The 16,783-nt window shown below is 42.9% G+C and overlaps 1 protein-coding gene across 1 annotated transcript in view; it reads right to left on the bottom strand.

Annotated features, from left to right (window-relative positions):
- LOC126482390 (probable cytochrome P450 301a1, mitochondrial) overlaps positions 1-16,783 on the bottom strand; it is a 230,564-nt gene that overhangs the window by 119,323 nt on the left and 94,458 nt on the right. Inside the window, exon 4 of the mRNA XM_050106497.1 lies at positions 13,862-13,974. Coding sequence (XP_049962454.1) covers positions 13,862-13,974 — 113 coding nt within the window. The remainder of the gene's footprint in view (positions 1-13,861; positions 13,975-16,783) is intronic.

The following is a 16,783-nucleotide window of genomic DNA, read 5'->3' as shown; positions in this document are numbered from 1 at the left end:
GTAACGATATTGTGGCTGCTGGAGAGCGCGTTCCTTCCGGCGTTGGTCTTTCGAGGCGTTGCCAACTGATATGTGGAGTGACCCGCGAACTGAGGACGAGACCGCTCCGTCGACTACTCGTAGCAAGGGGTTCTACCACATAGCCCCTGGGATTTTATTCCTATACTGAGATTAGCCTCTTCCAAGTGGTCGTTTCTTTCTACACGTCGGCTCGAAACGTGAGTGTATTGTGAATATTGTCTACTGTTAGTTGGCTACCTGAACGGCGAAAATGATTTTATGAGGTACTGCCACTCTAAATAATGTCTAAAAGTGGTAACAGAATGAAGGAACTAGCAATAATAATATATAGTCTGTTAATGGCCAAAAGTTAAATTCACGGTGTACATTCGTATTGCAAATGCTCTATACTCTTGAGAACTGAAAGAACAGGAAAAGTGTACTCAAACATTTCGAAATTTCATACTACCGAGAAAATATTTGAATATAAACACATAAAACAATATTTAAAAGGCAGTGCGTATCTCTTATCTTTTTTGCTTAATGTCCTGCTATTCAAAACTTTTCTACCTCAATAAAGGTTACTTCTCCAATGTGGAAACCTGTTTCCAATAAAAGATTTTCTCATCTATTGAACTTCTTATTTATGCACTGAGTAGCCTCTTCTTTGTCCAGCTAGATAACTTTTTAATTTCATACATTTGGATTACTGTGTGAGACGGCACTCGAGGGAGAAATATCAATCCCTCATGTAACCCCCGCAATGTGACACGAAAACAGCAAATAGTAAAATAAAGATTATGAAGACATAACAGTAACAGGAGTGAGGGAAGCGATGGTTAAATAGAACAAAAATACCAAATAATCTTGGCTGCAGAAAACTGTGCTATTCATAAGTACGTGTGACGTACTGATCGTAAAAACACTAAAAGTTCACAATTCGCTTGAACACGCCATCGGCCACTGGAAACACAATCAATCATGATCTGTAAGTATCTCGGAGTTTCCACCTGCATACAGTTAAGTTGGAACGACCAAATAAATGTAACCGCGACGAAGGCAGATGTCAGTCTCTGATTCAGTAGAATACTTGAAAGGAACTAAAATTCAAAAATGGCTCTAAGCACTATGGGGCTTAACATCTGAGGTCATCAATCCCCTAGACTTAGAACTACTTAAACCTAACTAACCTGAGGACATCACCCACATCCCTGCCCGAGGCAGAATTCGGACCTGCGACCGTAGCAGCCGCGTGGTTCCGGACTGAAGCGCTTAGAACCGCTCGTCCAAAGCGGCGGGCAGAGCTAAAATTCTCATTTGAGAGGTACTGCTCTGTCAGCTGTCGAGCACTGTCCGTAAGTGTGGTACCCTTAGCAACTACGATTAACAAAAGAACTAGAACAGATTTAAATTAGAGCCGCACGATCCGTCACGGTTTTGGTTAACCGTGAGAGTGTCACGAAAACTCTCAAGGAGCTGTGACACATACACACACACACACACACACACACACACACACACACACACACACACAGGTTACAATGGAACTGCTGTGCATCACGGGGAATATTTCTAAGAACACACGTTCAAGTGAAGAAACCAGCTGTTTTCTCTTACATGCACCTAGGGTACAGATGACTAAAATACAGATATTCGGGTTCATACACAGGGTGCTAAACGATCCTCTTGAGTTCGTCGTATAATCTCTAAATGGAGCGGGAATGGGAGAATACAAAACTGACACATTGTGTAGCTTAGTCCACACTTTGTCTGGTGTCTTCTGAAATACAAATATGTATATATTGTAGTATGTAAACACTAATTTCTGTCCAAGAAGTCCTTTATAATACAAAAATTGTTAATGATGATATTGATTATGATCGTATGGCATTGATGTCCAGGAGTCCCCAGCTGGGGAAGTGCGGCGACCGGGTTGCAAATCTTTATAGGTGACACAGCTCTGGGGGACTTGCGTCTCGATAATGATGAAACGATGATGAGGACAATAGAACACCAAGTCTCCGAGCGGAGAAAATCTGCGTTACAGCCGCTAAACGAACCCACGCATAGAGCATGGCATTCACACAGGCTGACCACTTAGCTGTGGGGGGGGGGGGGGGGGGGGGGGGAATTATTAAAGAGAAAATATTTTAACCTACATTTAAAGATACGTCTGCTTCATGCCAGATATTTAGATGAGTAGATTTTCATAGCTGTGTGCTTCATTCCTTTCACTGACAATGACAGATCCAGTACATAGAAATGAAAATTATTTGTAATTCTCATAGGCCGCGATGGTCTAGTAGGTGAAGCGTTAAACTCTCTCCTTGGAGGTCTCGGGTTCAATCCCAGGTCGGAGCGGGGATTTTCCTCGTTAAATTGCTTCCAAGACGGGCCCAGACCTACTCAGTCTGCTAAGAAATTGAGTACAGGGGATATTTCCTGACGATGAAAGGCGGATGGGACGACCAGCTTGCCACCGTCCTTCTCCTAGTGATACGACGAACGAATGTCTTCACTCTACAAAAGCTCGTTAATATGTTGAGTTCCACAGACTTTACTGACTTTATTGTATCTCGGGAGCACTTCCCTTACATATACTCTTGTATCCAGTGCTACGGTCACTAAAAAAAGGTAAAATTACGCCTGTGGATGGGCCAAGAGTTCAGATGCTAGGAGCAAATGTTAAGCAGATGCGCTAGCCTCCGAATTTCGGGTTAAGCAGAGAGTACTTTTAACATTTTGATGCAACAGACCATCTCACAAAGAACCTCTGACACAAGATGTTGACAGGTTAAAATACTCAGAAAGAAATTTGGGCACCAGGTTAGATCAACAAAGAGACTGGAGACTGTTTTTCGCAGTAGGTAAGAGTGTCGCTCTATGTCAAGAAAACTAATGTCGAAATAAATCATTTTCACAAACACCACATATCTGCAGCAATATTCTTTTGGGTTATCGGTATGTGGACATGTTTAAGGAAAAACCAGTTATCCAATTCGAGATGTAAAAATGGTCATAATTAACAGAGTGTACACACAGACCTCATGGTATAAGTACACCCATGTTCAGAAAAAGCAGAACACCTTGATCGACTGAAGATAGGACGTTCATATTAACAGGACATGTATATTAGTATGTTCTGCAGAAATGATTGGGGGACGAGAATGGCATCAGATAGCGTTTTCGGACGAATCCAGGTTGTTTGTTTGAAAATTATGGTCGTGTTTTGTGGAGAGCGGCATCACAGTGATAGCATTCGCACAAGACCTACAAAGTACAGCGCCAGCTCAAGGCCTTATGTTGTGGGGTGCTGTAAGGTACAACCACAAATCACAGTTGCTACGTGCCCAGGGCACTGTGACCAGTGTGACCTAGGTGAATGACATCATCTGACCCGCAGCCATTTCCTTCCCGCACAACGCCCGAGACGCTATTTATCAGCTAGACAATGCATGACCACATGTTGCTGCACAAACACATGCCTCCTTGGTATCGCAGGACGTAAGCCATTTGCCCTGGCCTACCAGATCACCAAACTTGTCGCCAGTCGAAAATCTGTGGAATATTGTGTAACGGCGGGTGCAGCGCTGTGATCCAGTGGCTATCACCACAGATGAACATGGGTGAATGCAGCATAGATGGCTATACCACAGGACGTCATTCACGGTTTATACCCGTCGATGCCATCACACATGGAACTAGGTATCAGCGCCCATGGCGGACTCTGTGCCTAATAGGCATCAGGACACATGTTGAAATTAATTGACTGAAATGCTAACTATTTCTGCAGAACATACTAATGTACAAGTCCTGTGAATGTGAACGTCCTATCTCTAGTTGTTCAATGTGCTCTGTTTCCTCTGAACATGAGTAGCTGGTGGGTATCGTACACAGAAAAAACAGTGAGCTATTGTTGTAGTAGGGAGAGAATTATATTCGTAAAACCCAAAGGAAAAAGGAAAACATTCTCCTTCCGTCGTAAAAACTGCTTTTTTTAAATTAAAAGGTACGGTGAATTTTAAACCCCGATATCCCATCTCCAGGTGCGTAACAAACTGGACGAAAGAGTAGGCACATGTAGGAGACATTACGCAAAAGCAGTTAAAACCGTCTGACGTTGACTAGTACTCTATGAGGAAGAGAGTTCGCAAGTGTCTTCGGATGTGCCATATCCAGTTGAAGCCAGTTGTTCATGATTAGATCCCGCAGAGATTCCATACTGTATACACTAACTGCTGCGTTTCATCGGCTGATCTTAATAGTCACAGACGCTTCCTAGGGAATTAAAACCGGTCATTTAGGCGGCCAGTCGAGTTGTGACTGGGTGCCTGAATGATCGACAAACCAGGAACGTATGCGTCCAGATCTCTAAACAAGGCTGGAGCTATCTAGTAAGTTGAAAGTGTCCATAAAAGTCACCGTGAATACATAGAATAATGGGCAACACCTAATATCTGAGGATGATGAAATAAAAGTCCTGGTTCATGTTAATGGTGATCTGGGTAAGTCGAACCAAGTTACTACACAAAAACCATCACCAAAACAGCGGAACAGTATCCAGCCCGAACTACACACTCCATACATTGCCGATTAAACGCCTCTTTGGGGCAAGGACGCCTCGCATCAGCTGGAAAAAATGCAAAATTGCGATTCGTCGGGTGACACAATACATGTCCAGTTTGTGCACCTTTATATTACGCTGTCAGCAGTGGCATTTTGGTATATAATCGACTCCAGACAGTACAGCATGCAGTTCTCTAAGCAGTGTTCGCCTCCAAACTGGTTGAAATAGATCTGTATTCGCTAGCAGTAAAAATTCCTGTTGGTGTTGAAAGCGACTTTTATTGCCAAAAGGCGACATTCGTCTACAGTCCGTACCAGTTAAAAATTGTTTTCGGTCACGATTAACATCGTGTGGCCATGGAATCACACAAATACCATAGCTAGGTTCTTTGTGCTGAGACAAAAATAAAAGACAGCGCATAACGTAGGAATTATCCAAATGGGACGAAAGGCGGTAAACGTGAAAATGTGAAATACATTCAAATTTATTCAAGGGAAAGAGCTTCTGAACAAGTCAAAAACGCGTTGGTCCACCTATGGCCGTTATGCAAGCGGTTATTCGGCTTGGGATTGATTGACAGAGTTGTTAGGTGTTCCCCTGGCGGATACCGTGCCAAATTCTGTCCAATTTGTGCGTAATATCGTCAAAATCACCAGCTGGTTGGAGAGTGCTGCCCATAATTCTACAAACGTTCTCGACTGGGGAGGCATCCATCGACTTTGCTAGCCAAGAGACGGCTTGACAGGTACGAAAACAATCAATAGAAACCCTAGCCGTGTGCGGGCGGCAATTATTTTGCCGAAATGTAAGCCCAGTATGGTTTGCCGGGAAGAGCAATGAAACGGGTCGTAGAATATCTTCGGCGTACCGCTGTGCTGTAAGGGTGCCACAGGTGGCAACCAAAGGGCTCCTGGCTAGAAAACAAATGGCTTCCCAGCCCATCACTCCTGGCTGTCGGGCTGTACGGCGGGAGACAGTCAATTTGGTATCACACTGCTGTGCGGGCGTCTCGAGACACGTCATCGGCCTGGAATCTAATTTATTGGAGTAGAATTGTCGGTCAGTGATCCCGCTTCGTACTGAACCCCACTGACCACCGAAGACAAGTCTGGAGACGCCTCGGATTATCCTGAATATCGTCCGCCATATGACCCGATAACCCGTAGTGCTGATCTCGGATGGCACTTCTTTCCTCTGTGGCACGATTACACTACAGCAGTAAGCCAACGACATTCTACGCGCCGTTTTGTTGCCCTTAATGGCAACCATCTTTCCCCCCTCCTTCTGCACACGGCAAGACTTTCTACTTCAGTTTCAACATTTTGTTTTCAAGCCTTGCCTACTGGGGCTAAAAAAAACAGTACACAGTCCTCTGTGAACAGTGAATACAAAAAAAAAAAAAAAAAAAAAATTCAAATGGAACAGAAATTAATTATCTGACTACAAACATATCTGTACTGACATTGCTGATATTAATAATAAACACTGAGTGGCAAGCCGGCCGCGGTGGTCTAGCGGTTCTAGGCGCTGAGTCCGGAGCCGCGCGACTGCTACGGTCGCAGGTTCGAATCCTGCCTCGGGCGTGGATGTGTGTGATGTCCTTAGGTTAGTTAGATTTAAGTAGTTCTAAGTTCTAGGGGACTGATGACCATAGATGTTAAGTCCCATAGTGCTCAGAGCCATTTGAACCATTTTTTTGAACTGAGTGGCAAGACATGCTCTGTAGATGTTTTCAGAATGAACGCAATTCACACCTGCCTCTTACCAAGTCACAATCAAACTGGATGTCAACAGAGCCAACAGCAGTAGCAAACCTTCGATGGCGCTAGCGTCGCGCCTCACTTACAAGCGCACGTCCGCAGCCAGTGTCGCCTTTTAAAATGGGGTTGCGTCTAATCACCTTTATTAAATCTGATATCAATACAGTGAATGACGACAACAAATTGTAAAAACTGTTACACAAATTTAAATACCAGTGTCGCGTGTACCCGCTACATATTTGAAAATAAGACAAGCATTTGATGTACAACTGCGCGTCCACGGCCAACGGTCACATCGAATTAAAATAGCAGTAATAAAAGCGCCTTTATTAAACAGTCACATTTAATATAAAGTACGATGAAAGAAATCACATTTATTGCTTCATTACATACATATAGTTTACATACATAAAACATTTAAAACGGTACGTATCGTTTGTTTAGGCAATAGTTTTGTAAAGATCAATTACACAGACCAACTAAAACAGAATCATTACTACATAATGTCATGCGTGACCACATTGAAATTGCCTTGTCCTGTACTCAAAGTGCGTATCTGTTCATGCGAGTCCTGTTGTAACTTACAGAGAACGAATATTGAAATACGGATTCTGAAGTATTTTGCGTAATTCCAAACAATTTAGCATTACTGGTCATGCATGCTACATGAGCAACGTTTGTCATATTGTGCCCCTATGATCAAACCACCTGTCACATACGCACATGATGCAGTGCAATAATATTGTACAGTGGGGACTGCTTCTAAATGAATGTAATATTACAAAAATTTAATTTTTTGTATTTCAATTGATGTTCGCCAATGCCTTCTGTCTTGCGGCTAGTTTCAGTTCGTAAGTCACGTTGCGTTATACCGGACAGAACCACTTCGAAACTCACGTGTTCAACCATGAGCGACTAAATTCACGTGTTGCTGACGAGGTAACGCTACCGAACCGCGCGTCTACAATTTGGCTGTCCAATAGGGATGTTTGGAGGAGGTCACGTGGGGGTGGATCCGCGGCCAGCCACCGGGAGCGGACACGCCGTCCGCCCACTTGTGCTGGCAGCTTCCGACACGGATAGACGCTCTCCTCTCCTGCTCTCTTGGGCAGCTGCCCGTGCAGTTTCGGCGGCTTCTCTAGGACTGCCTTCAACCACTTTTTACTGAAGTAAATCATCATGCCTCTTATAAAATGTTTAACTACATCACCTCAACGGGTGCCTACTGTTTTCGCTTCCTCGCAAATCCTGACACTTTAACAAGTTACTAATTAGGCATTCTAATCCAGCTACAGATGCACTTAAATGCTCTCATACGAAACATTGTTTCAGACTCAAACGTCCTGATATAACAGTTTTGGTAGCTTGGCATATACGTCTAATTGCTGATTACACTCAAATGATATCCACTATAAAGCCCTCTCATGCGAAACATTGTGCTACGGCTTTTAAATTTGTGGTTAATTCTTATGGGACCAAACTGCTGAGGTCATCGGTCCCTAAGCTTACTCACTACTTAATCTTACACTAAGGACAACACACACGCCCATGCCCGAGGGAGGACTCGAACCTCCGACGGGAAAAGCCTCGAGGACCATGACAAGACGCCTCAGATCCCGCGCGGCTGCTACGTCTTAGTACTTACCATTTTATTCACTGTGAGATTCTCATACATTATTTTCGGCACCTAATCCAGCAATTAAATTGGAAGAGCCCATTATATGTAACCTGCATGCGAAAATCTACAGACATCAAAAAAGTTTTGCATCACCTCAGTTCCGAGAGTTTCGGAACCTGTACAGAAAATTGGAATAGAGATAAACATAAACATCATTTCTGCCCTTTTTATTGCTCATGGAAACCACAAATTTCATGTTGTAGCACTATACAGCGAGACCTTCAGAGGTGGTAGTCCAGATTGCTGTACACACTGGTACCTCTAATATCCAGTAGCACGTCCTCTTGCATTGATGCATGCCTATATTCGTCGTGGCATACTATCCACAAGTTCATCAAGACACTGTTGTCCAGATTGTCCCACTCCCCAACGGCTAATCGGCGTAGATCCCTCAGAGTGGTTGGTGGGTCATGTCGTCCATAAACAGCCCTTTTCAATCTATCCTGGGCATGTTCGATAGGGTTCATGTCTGGAGAACATACTGGCCACTATAGTCGAGCGATTTCCTTATCCTGATGGAAGTCATTCACAAGATGTGCGAGATGGGGCACGAATTGTCGTCCATGAAGACGAATGCGTCGCTACTATGCTGCCGATATGGATGCACTATCGGTCGGAGGATGGCATTCACGTATCGTGCAGCCGTTATGGCGCTTTCCATGACCACATCTACATCTACGTGATTACTCTGCTACTCACAATAAAATGCCTGGCAGAGGCTTCAATGAACCACCTTCATGCTGTCTCTCTACCATTCCACTCTCGAACGGCACGAAGGAAAAACGAGCACTTAATTTTTTCCGTGCGAGCCCTGATTTTTCTTATTTTATCGTGACGATCATTTCGCCCTATTTAGCTGGGTGCCAACTGAATGTTTTCGCAGTCGGAGGAGAAAACTGGTGATTGAAATTTCATAAGAAGATCCCGTCACAACGAAAAACGCCTTAGTTTTAATGATTGCCAATCCAATTCACGTATCATGTCTGTGACACTATCTCCCCTATTTCGCGATATTACAAAACGAGCTGCTCTTCTTTGTACTTTTTCGATGTCATCCATCAGTCCCACCTGATGAGGATCCCACACCGCATAGCAGTACTCCAGAATAGGACGGACAAGCGTAGTGTAAGCAGTCTCGTTAGTAGACCTGTTGCACCTTTAAGTGTTCTGCCAGTGAATCGCAGTTTGTGGTTTGCTCTACCCACAATATTATCTATGTGATCGTTCCGATGTAGGTTATGTGTAATTGTAATCCCTAAGTATTTAGTTGAATTTACAGCCTTCAGATTTGTGTGACTTATCGCGTAATCGAAATTTATCTGATTTCTTTTAGTACCTATGTGAATAACTTCACACTTTTCCTTATTCCGGGTCAATTGCCACTTTTCGCACCATACAGATATCTTATCTAAATCATTTTGCAAGTCGTTTTGATCATCTGATGACTTTATAAGACCGTAAATGACAGCACCACCTGCAAACAGTCAAAGACGTCTACACAGATTATCTCCTATGTCGTTAATATAGATCAGGATCAATAGAGGGCCTATAAAACTTCCTTGGGGAACGCCGAATATTACTTCTGTTTAATCGACGACGTTTCGTCTATTACTACGAACTTTGACCTTTCTGACTGGAAATCACGAATCCAGTCGCACAACTGAGGCGATACTCCGCAAGCACGCAGTTTGATTAGAAGACGCTTGTGAGGAACGGTGTCGAAAACCTTCTGGAAATCGAAAAATATGGAATCAATTTGACATCCCCTGTCGATAGCACATATTACTTCATGAGTATAAAGAACTAGTTGTGTTTCACAAGAACGATATTTTCTGAATCCGTGCTGACTAAATGTCAATAAATCGTTTTCTTCGAGGTACTTCATAATGTTCGAATACAGCATATGTTACAAAACCCTACTGCAAATCGACGTTAGTGATATAGGTCTGTAATTCAGCGGATTACCCCTACTTCCCTTTTTGGGTATTGGTGTGACTTGAGCAATTTTCCAATCTTTAGGTACGTATATTTCTGTGAACGATTGGATGCACATAATTGCTAAATATGGAGCTATTTTATCAGCATACTCTGAGAGGAACATGACTGGTATACAACCTGGACCGGAGACCTTGTCCGTATTAAGTGGTTTAAGTTGCTTTGTTACACCAAGGATATCTACTTCTATGTTTCTCATCTTGGCAGTTGTTCCTGATTGGAATTCGGGAATATTTACTTCGTCTTCTATGGTGAAGGAGTTTCGGAAAACCGTGTTTAATAACTCTGCTTTAGTGCCACTGTCATCAGTGACTTCACCGTTGTTGTCGAGCAGTGAGGGTATTGATGTGTCTTGCCACTGGTGTGCTTTATGTATTGCCAGAATCTCTTTGGATTTTCTGCCAGATTTCGAGACAGAATTTCGTTGTGGAAATTATTAAAAGCATCTCGCATTGAAGTAAGCGCCATATTTCGAACTTCCGGAAAACTTTGCCAATCTTGGAGATTTTGCGTTCTTTTAAATTTGGCATGCCTTTTTCGTTGCTGCTGCAATAACGATCTGAATCGTTTTGTGTGCCATGGGGGATCAGTACCACCACTTATTAGATTATGTGGTATATATCTCTCAATTACTGTTGATACTATCTCTTTGAAAACATTCCACAACTTTTCTACACTTACATAATCAGATCGGAAGGAGTGAAGACTGTCTCTTAAAAAGGCGTTAAGAGCATTTTTATCAGCTTTTTTAAATAGATACACTTTGCGTTTCTTTTTGATGGTTGTAGGTGTTACGGTACTCAGCCTAGCAGCAACTGCCTTGTGGTCGCTAATCCCTGTATTCGTCCCAACACTCATTATTTGTCCAGGATTATTTGTTGCTAAAAGGTCAAGTTTGCTTTCGCAACCATTTACGCTTAGAGTGGGCTCATGAACTAATTGTTGAAAATAATTTTCTGAGAAAGCATTCAGTACAATTTCGGATGATGTTTTATGCCTCCCGCCGGCTTTAAAAGTACTCGTATAATTTTTCCAGCATATCGAGGGTAGATTGAAGTCACCACCGACTACAATTGTATGAGCGGGGTACTTATTTGAAATGAGACTCAAGTTTTCTTTGAACTGTTCAGCAACTATGTCTTCTGAGTCGGGGGGGTCGGTAAAACATCCAGTTAATAGTTTTTGTCCGATTGTCAGGTATAACCTCTACCCATACTATTTCACATGAACTATCTACTTCAATTTCGCTACAAGGCAAACTACCTCTGACAGTAATAAATACTCCACCACCAACTGTATTTAATCTATCCTTTCAGAACACTGTTAGATCGTTTGAAAAAATTTCGGCTGAACTTATTTCCGGCTTTAACCAGCTCTCTGTACCTACAGCTATTTCAGCTTCAATGCTTTCTATTAGGGCTTGGAGCTCTGGTTCTTTCCCAACACAGCTGCGACAATTTACAATACCAATCGTTTCTACAACTTCCTTACTGTGTTTACCTGCCCACTTTCTGACGGACGCCCCTTCTGTCGTTCCCTCAGACCCTCTAACCTAAAAAGCCGCCCAGTCCCTTCCACACAGCCCCTGCTACCCGTGTAGCCGCCTCCGGTGTGTAGTGGACTCCTGACCTATTAAGCGGAACACCAGCGGCGTATGTCGGCCCCCCACAATGCCACCCCAATAACACCAGGGTACCTTCACCCTGCTGCACTCGCTGGACAGTGTGTCTGAGGCGGTCAGCCTGTCCGGGTTGCTCCAAACACGCCTCCGACGATTGTCTGGTTGAAGGCATGCGCGACACTCATCGGTGAAGAGAACGTGGTGCCAGTCCTGAGCGGTCCATTCGGCATGTTGTTGGGCCCATCTGTAGCGCGCTGCATTGTGTCGTGGTTGCAAAGATGGACCTCGCCATGGACGTCGGGATTGAAGCTGCACATCATTCAGCCTATTGAGCACAGTTTGAGTCGTAACACGGTGTTCTGTGGATGCACGAAAAACATTATTCAACATGTGACGTTGCTGTCAGGGTTCTTCCGAGCCATAATCCGTAGGCAGCGGTCATCCACAGCAGGAGTAGCTCTTGGGCGGCCTAAGCGAGGCATGTCATCGACAATTCCTGTCTCTCTGTATCTCCGCCATGTCCGAGCGAGATCGCTTTGGTTCACTCTGAGACATCTGAACACTTCCCTTGTTGAGAGCCCTTCCTTGCCCAAACCGCGGTGTTGACTGTCTAGGCATGGTTGAATTACAGATAACACGAGCCGTGTACCTCCTTCGTGGTGGAATGACTGGAAATGATCGGCTGTCGGACCCTCTCCGTCTAATAGGTGCTGCTCATGCATGGTTGTTTGCATCTTTGGGCTGGTTTAGTGACAGCTCTGAACAGTCAAAGGGACTGTGTTTGTGATACAGCAAGCACAGTCAGGGTCTATCGTTAGGAGTTCTGGGAACCGGGGTGATGTAAAACTTTTTTTGATGTGTGTATATACCCTTAACTAGAAACTGATAAAATAAAATTAAAATTAATAAATCTAAAAAGTCAGGAAAAGAAATTTAAAAAATCAGGTCACTGTGTCCGACGTTCGTGTATGAACATTTTCGTGTCATCTGCAGACAGTAGTTAAAATCCATTTAATCCTACAGATCATTAACAGCGCCTGTTAATATCCTTGCGTTTCCAACCAGCAATTATCGGGGAACGGCACTGGCGTTCCAGAACGCGTGATAAAGACAGTGGTGACATTGAGTGGGCGATCAATGAGATGGCCATGTGTTATAAATACATGGGTGGGTACGGAGTGCTTACATTTCAGTGATCTTTTCAATGTGCGCGTTATTAATCAGTTTAAGAAATAACCAAAAAAAGAAGACACTACTAGCCGCAAATCAATTTGGGGTGCGTGATTATACGATGAGAAGCGCTGTTTGGTCAACCAACATATCCACTCATAAAATCACTATCCTTATTGTAGCGAACAGTTTCTTGTCCAACTCCCAATGTACTTTTGGGGAACGCAACTATAAAAAATGTATAACGTTATCGGTTTAACACTGTCAGAATTCAGCCATTGTATAGCTGTACGTACCTTGTTTATCTAAAATGATATTTACGGAGTCAGTCTGCTTAGGTTGGTGGTAAGGTGCTTGCCTCCCGTGCAAGCGACACCTGCTTCGATTCCCGGCCGGGTTGTAGATTTCCTCCGCTGGTGGACTGGGTGTTGTGTTGCCCTCGTCATCATTTCACCCTCATCACCGGCGCACAAGTCGCCCTAAGTGGCGCCGAATGAAATAAGACTTCCACTTGGCTACCGAGCTTCCCCGAATGGGGCCTCCCGGCCAACGATGCCAGAGGCTCATTTCCATTTTACTATTTACGGAAACTAAACCTTAAGTTGCACTTATAAAAACATGCAAACGCACTAAGAACAAACATTTGTGCTTCGGGGTTTCATTGCCCCGTGTATCATCAACACTGTTGTAATAACTACTCCGCCTGTGCGGAAATCGTCGTGTTAAACTTCATTCGCTACGGGGTCTATCCTAGTGGTAACCAGTAATGTGACGTACTACGCCTGTGACCCGTATGTGAAGCAGTGGCATAATTACGTCAGCCCTCGTGCCTACATCATCATAACTGTCACTACACCATGCTCGCGTGTGCCTTATCTCTGACCATATATGTCACTCCTCGAAGAAGCGCAAGGCCAGTACTTTAATCCGTAGGAACCAAGCTGCATAGTGGTGTTAATTATTAATTATTTTTAGTAAAAACTATGATTTGTGAGTGATAACGGAATTTTGTTTCCTTATATGTAAAAGCATGTTAGCCTGGTACTTTGTTAACATGAGGTGGTACTTACGTGGCGACGAGGCCGTAGCGGCCGCGGAACCAGTCGGGCCTCACGTGTTTCCGGTAGTACATGGTTGAATCGTTGCCGGACCTCATTGGAAACTGACCTTCGTTGCGGAATGCCTAACACAACAGACAACTCTCATTTAGACTCACGACTGTGCGACTGTATTGTACGATTGTGAGCATTCTATATGAACACTAATGCGTCATCTGGAATGTTAACAAATTAATATTTTCGTAGTGATGGAGCGTTATAATGCAGAAACCAAGGAAACGATTAATCATTAGAGAGCCATACATGAATACTGGGCTGAACTTCACCAATACAAGTACGTACAAACTCACACCTGTATACTCCGTGTTATCATAAATAATGACGTAAATGCATACAGCTGAAAGTACGCAAAACACGCAGCAAAAATGGCTCAGTAAACCAAGATCTGCAAATGAAGCACTTGCAAGATACTTGCGACTTTTAGGTTACCAGCCACTATTGGCGTGTGGCTGGTTCTTGGTATGGTCTTCGTTTACATCTTCGAGACGTGTATTTGCAAATGGAATCGATACAATGGTACAGTTCACAGTCAGGGTGCCTCTCATGTCAGTTGTTTGTGGAGCGTCAAGCTGCACGAGCGTTCATGGTAGCATGGAACGTTACAATAACGAGGGGTATGTGGATATACATTTCATGTGTGCTAGGGCTAACGGCTACGCACGGAAGGTTGCATGATTGTATCACGAAGCTTAATGTGCCCGAAATCTACTCGAATGTCTAACGTTTACAAGCTTACGTCACCGCCTCCCAGAAATTGGGAGCTTTCAACATGCTGTCAGAACGGATGGGCCCGTACGAATTACACGTGTACTTGAAGATGAGATACTGGAAATAATCGAACACTCCAAGAATTGGACGAGGGGACTTGCCACACAAGTTCCTGGTATGAGTCACAGTAGTGTTCGGTGAATAATGCATCGCAGTGCACTGTACGCGTAAAACCTTCAGCGAGTTCAGTGTATTAGGCAGCCTGACTTTGATCCTAGACCAATGTTCTGTCAGTGGATGCAGCAAAAAGCTATAGGCAACCCTATGTTTGACAATTTTGACAATAACATTTTATTGGCAGAGGAAGGAGGATTCACTCGTGATGGTGTGATTACATCCAAGGCCTTAACCTAGATAATTAAGTAATCAAAATTTACATTTGTGCAAATATGAAGTTTGTGAAAAATTCTGGGAGCAGAAATTTTTATAAAATATACTATTAATGAGGGTTCTAAAAGTGAAATACATGCATACTGAATTGAACCTAACAGTACTCTGCTAAATTATATGTTATTATTTTTTTCTATTAACTTTTACACCTCTAGATCTACACGTTCCATATCACTTCTAGACTACAGAAACTGTCAGTATAGATTTGCATATTTGGAATTACATTGTATCACTTTAGAATACGTCGGTTTTTATGCATACCCCACACAGAAGCCTTTTCGAAATCAAAATAATTTTGAGATGGCCCATCAGTATTAATCATCAGTTTACTCTTTCCACAGGAAGACTATTTCTGATTTCTGTTTTTATATTGTTCATGCAACTAAAGCGACACTCACAGTCAAGTGTTTTCTGGGGAATGATAGCGGCGTACTCTATAATCAAATCCATAAGAGGAAATTCTTAAGTCATCTTATTAACACAAATGAACTCTATTAGCTCTTCGAAATTCATTCCATTGCATCTACTGCTCAGTGGCTACTTAAATAATGCCCCCCCTCCCCCCTCGCTGCAGGGCTGTCCGCATTGACACCCGCACCGCCCCCGCTAGTCAGCCTGTACGCTATTCGTTCGTTTCTTTCGTCAGTCGAATCGACTGAAACGAGTTATAGAGTAACTGTACTTTCCTATGTAGCACGCCCTTAATGATCATGTTTTTGTTATGTAAACGTTGTCTGTTGGTCGTAGATCTGACTATCATAGTTTGCACATGCTGTACAAAATATTTGCTTGTCTACCTGCATCGACTACTACAGTAGTAAAAAGTTTTTTATCACTGCGGCGTACAAAGACATGGCTGAGGTCTACAGTGAAGGAGGATCGACTTAATGGCTCAGCTCTGTTAAACACTCACCCTAACATTGATTGTCCTATTGAAGATGTAGTTAACCAATTTGCGAAGAAGAATAGGCGCACAGAATTCATCATTTAAGGAAGAGAATCACAAGTGTAACTTTTTTATATCATAAAATGGCATTGTCTTGTAGATGTATATAATCAGTTTAAGTAAAACTTTCTTAAATTTTCCATGTGACTGCATTATTTTTTATTACAGTAAAAGGAAAGGTAGCTCAATATATCTTTAGCTCCCCCTCCTTGAGGTTTTTCGATATCAGCCATTGGTGTGTATACATATCTATGACTTGCTCATTGCCATAGTGGTCATCATTTTTATAGTATTAAGGATACAGTATATTAAATTCTCCTGTCTTATCTAAATCTGCTAATCACTCGTTTATATTTATAAGCGAGATACCTAAGATTTGCAGGTCGCGTATTTCATATCTCTTCTATGCTGCAACGAATGTTGTATTGTGCTTCCACGAAGCTGTAACTTCTTGAAATTCTGGAGGTACTTTATCAATAAAAGGACTGTCATTTGGACCATGTTTCAATTTAGGGTCGTAGAGCTCTTCTAGGGCATAGTTCATGGAAATTTGCATGCAGTCAAAATATAAATTGACTTTTGAAAATTCAGATACAATTTATTAACAAGAAACACCACATCTTTAGTAAAACAAAATACTGTCAGAAATGATAAGCAGTTTAAATTTTTTAGCAGTTATCTTTTCCCAGCACAGGTACCAAGGAATTCCAATTTACAGATTGAATTTACCGCATGTCCCAATGAGAGCAAGTGAATGGCAAAAGTCTTAA

The sequence above is a fragment of the Schistocerca serialis genome, chromosome 5 (genome assembly GCF_023864345.2).
Source record: "Schistocerca serialis cubense isolate TAMUIC-IGC-003099 chromosome 5, iqSchSeri2.2, whole genome shotgun sequence".
NCBI lineage: Eukaryota > Metazoa > Arthropoda > Insecta > Orthoptera > Acrididae > Schistocerca > Schistocerca serialis.
Note: the sequence above shows the minus strand (reverse complement) of the source record. Positions and strands in the feature narration are given on the sequence as shown.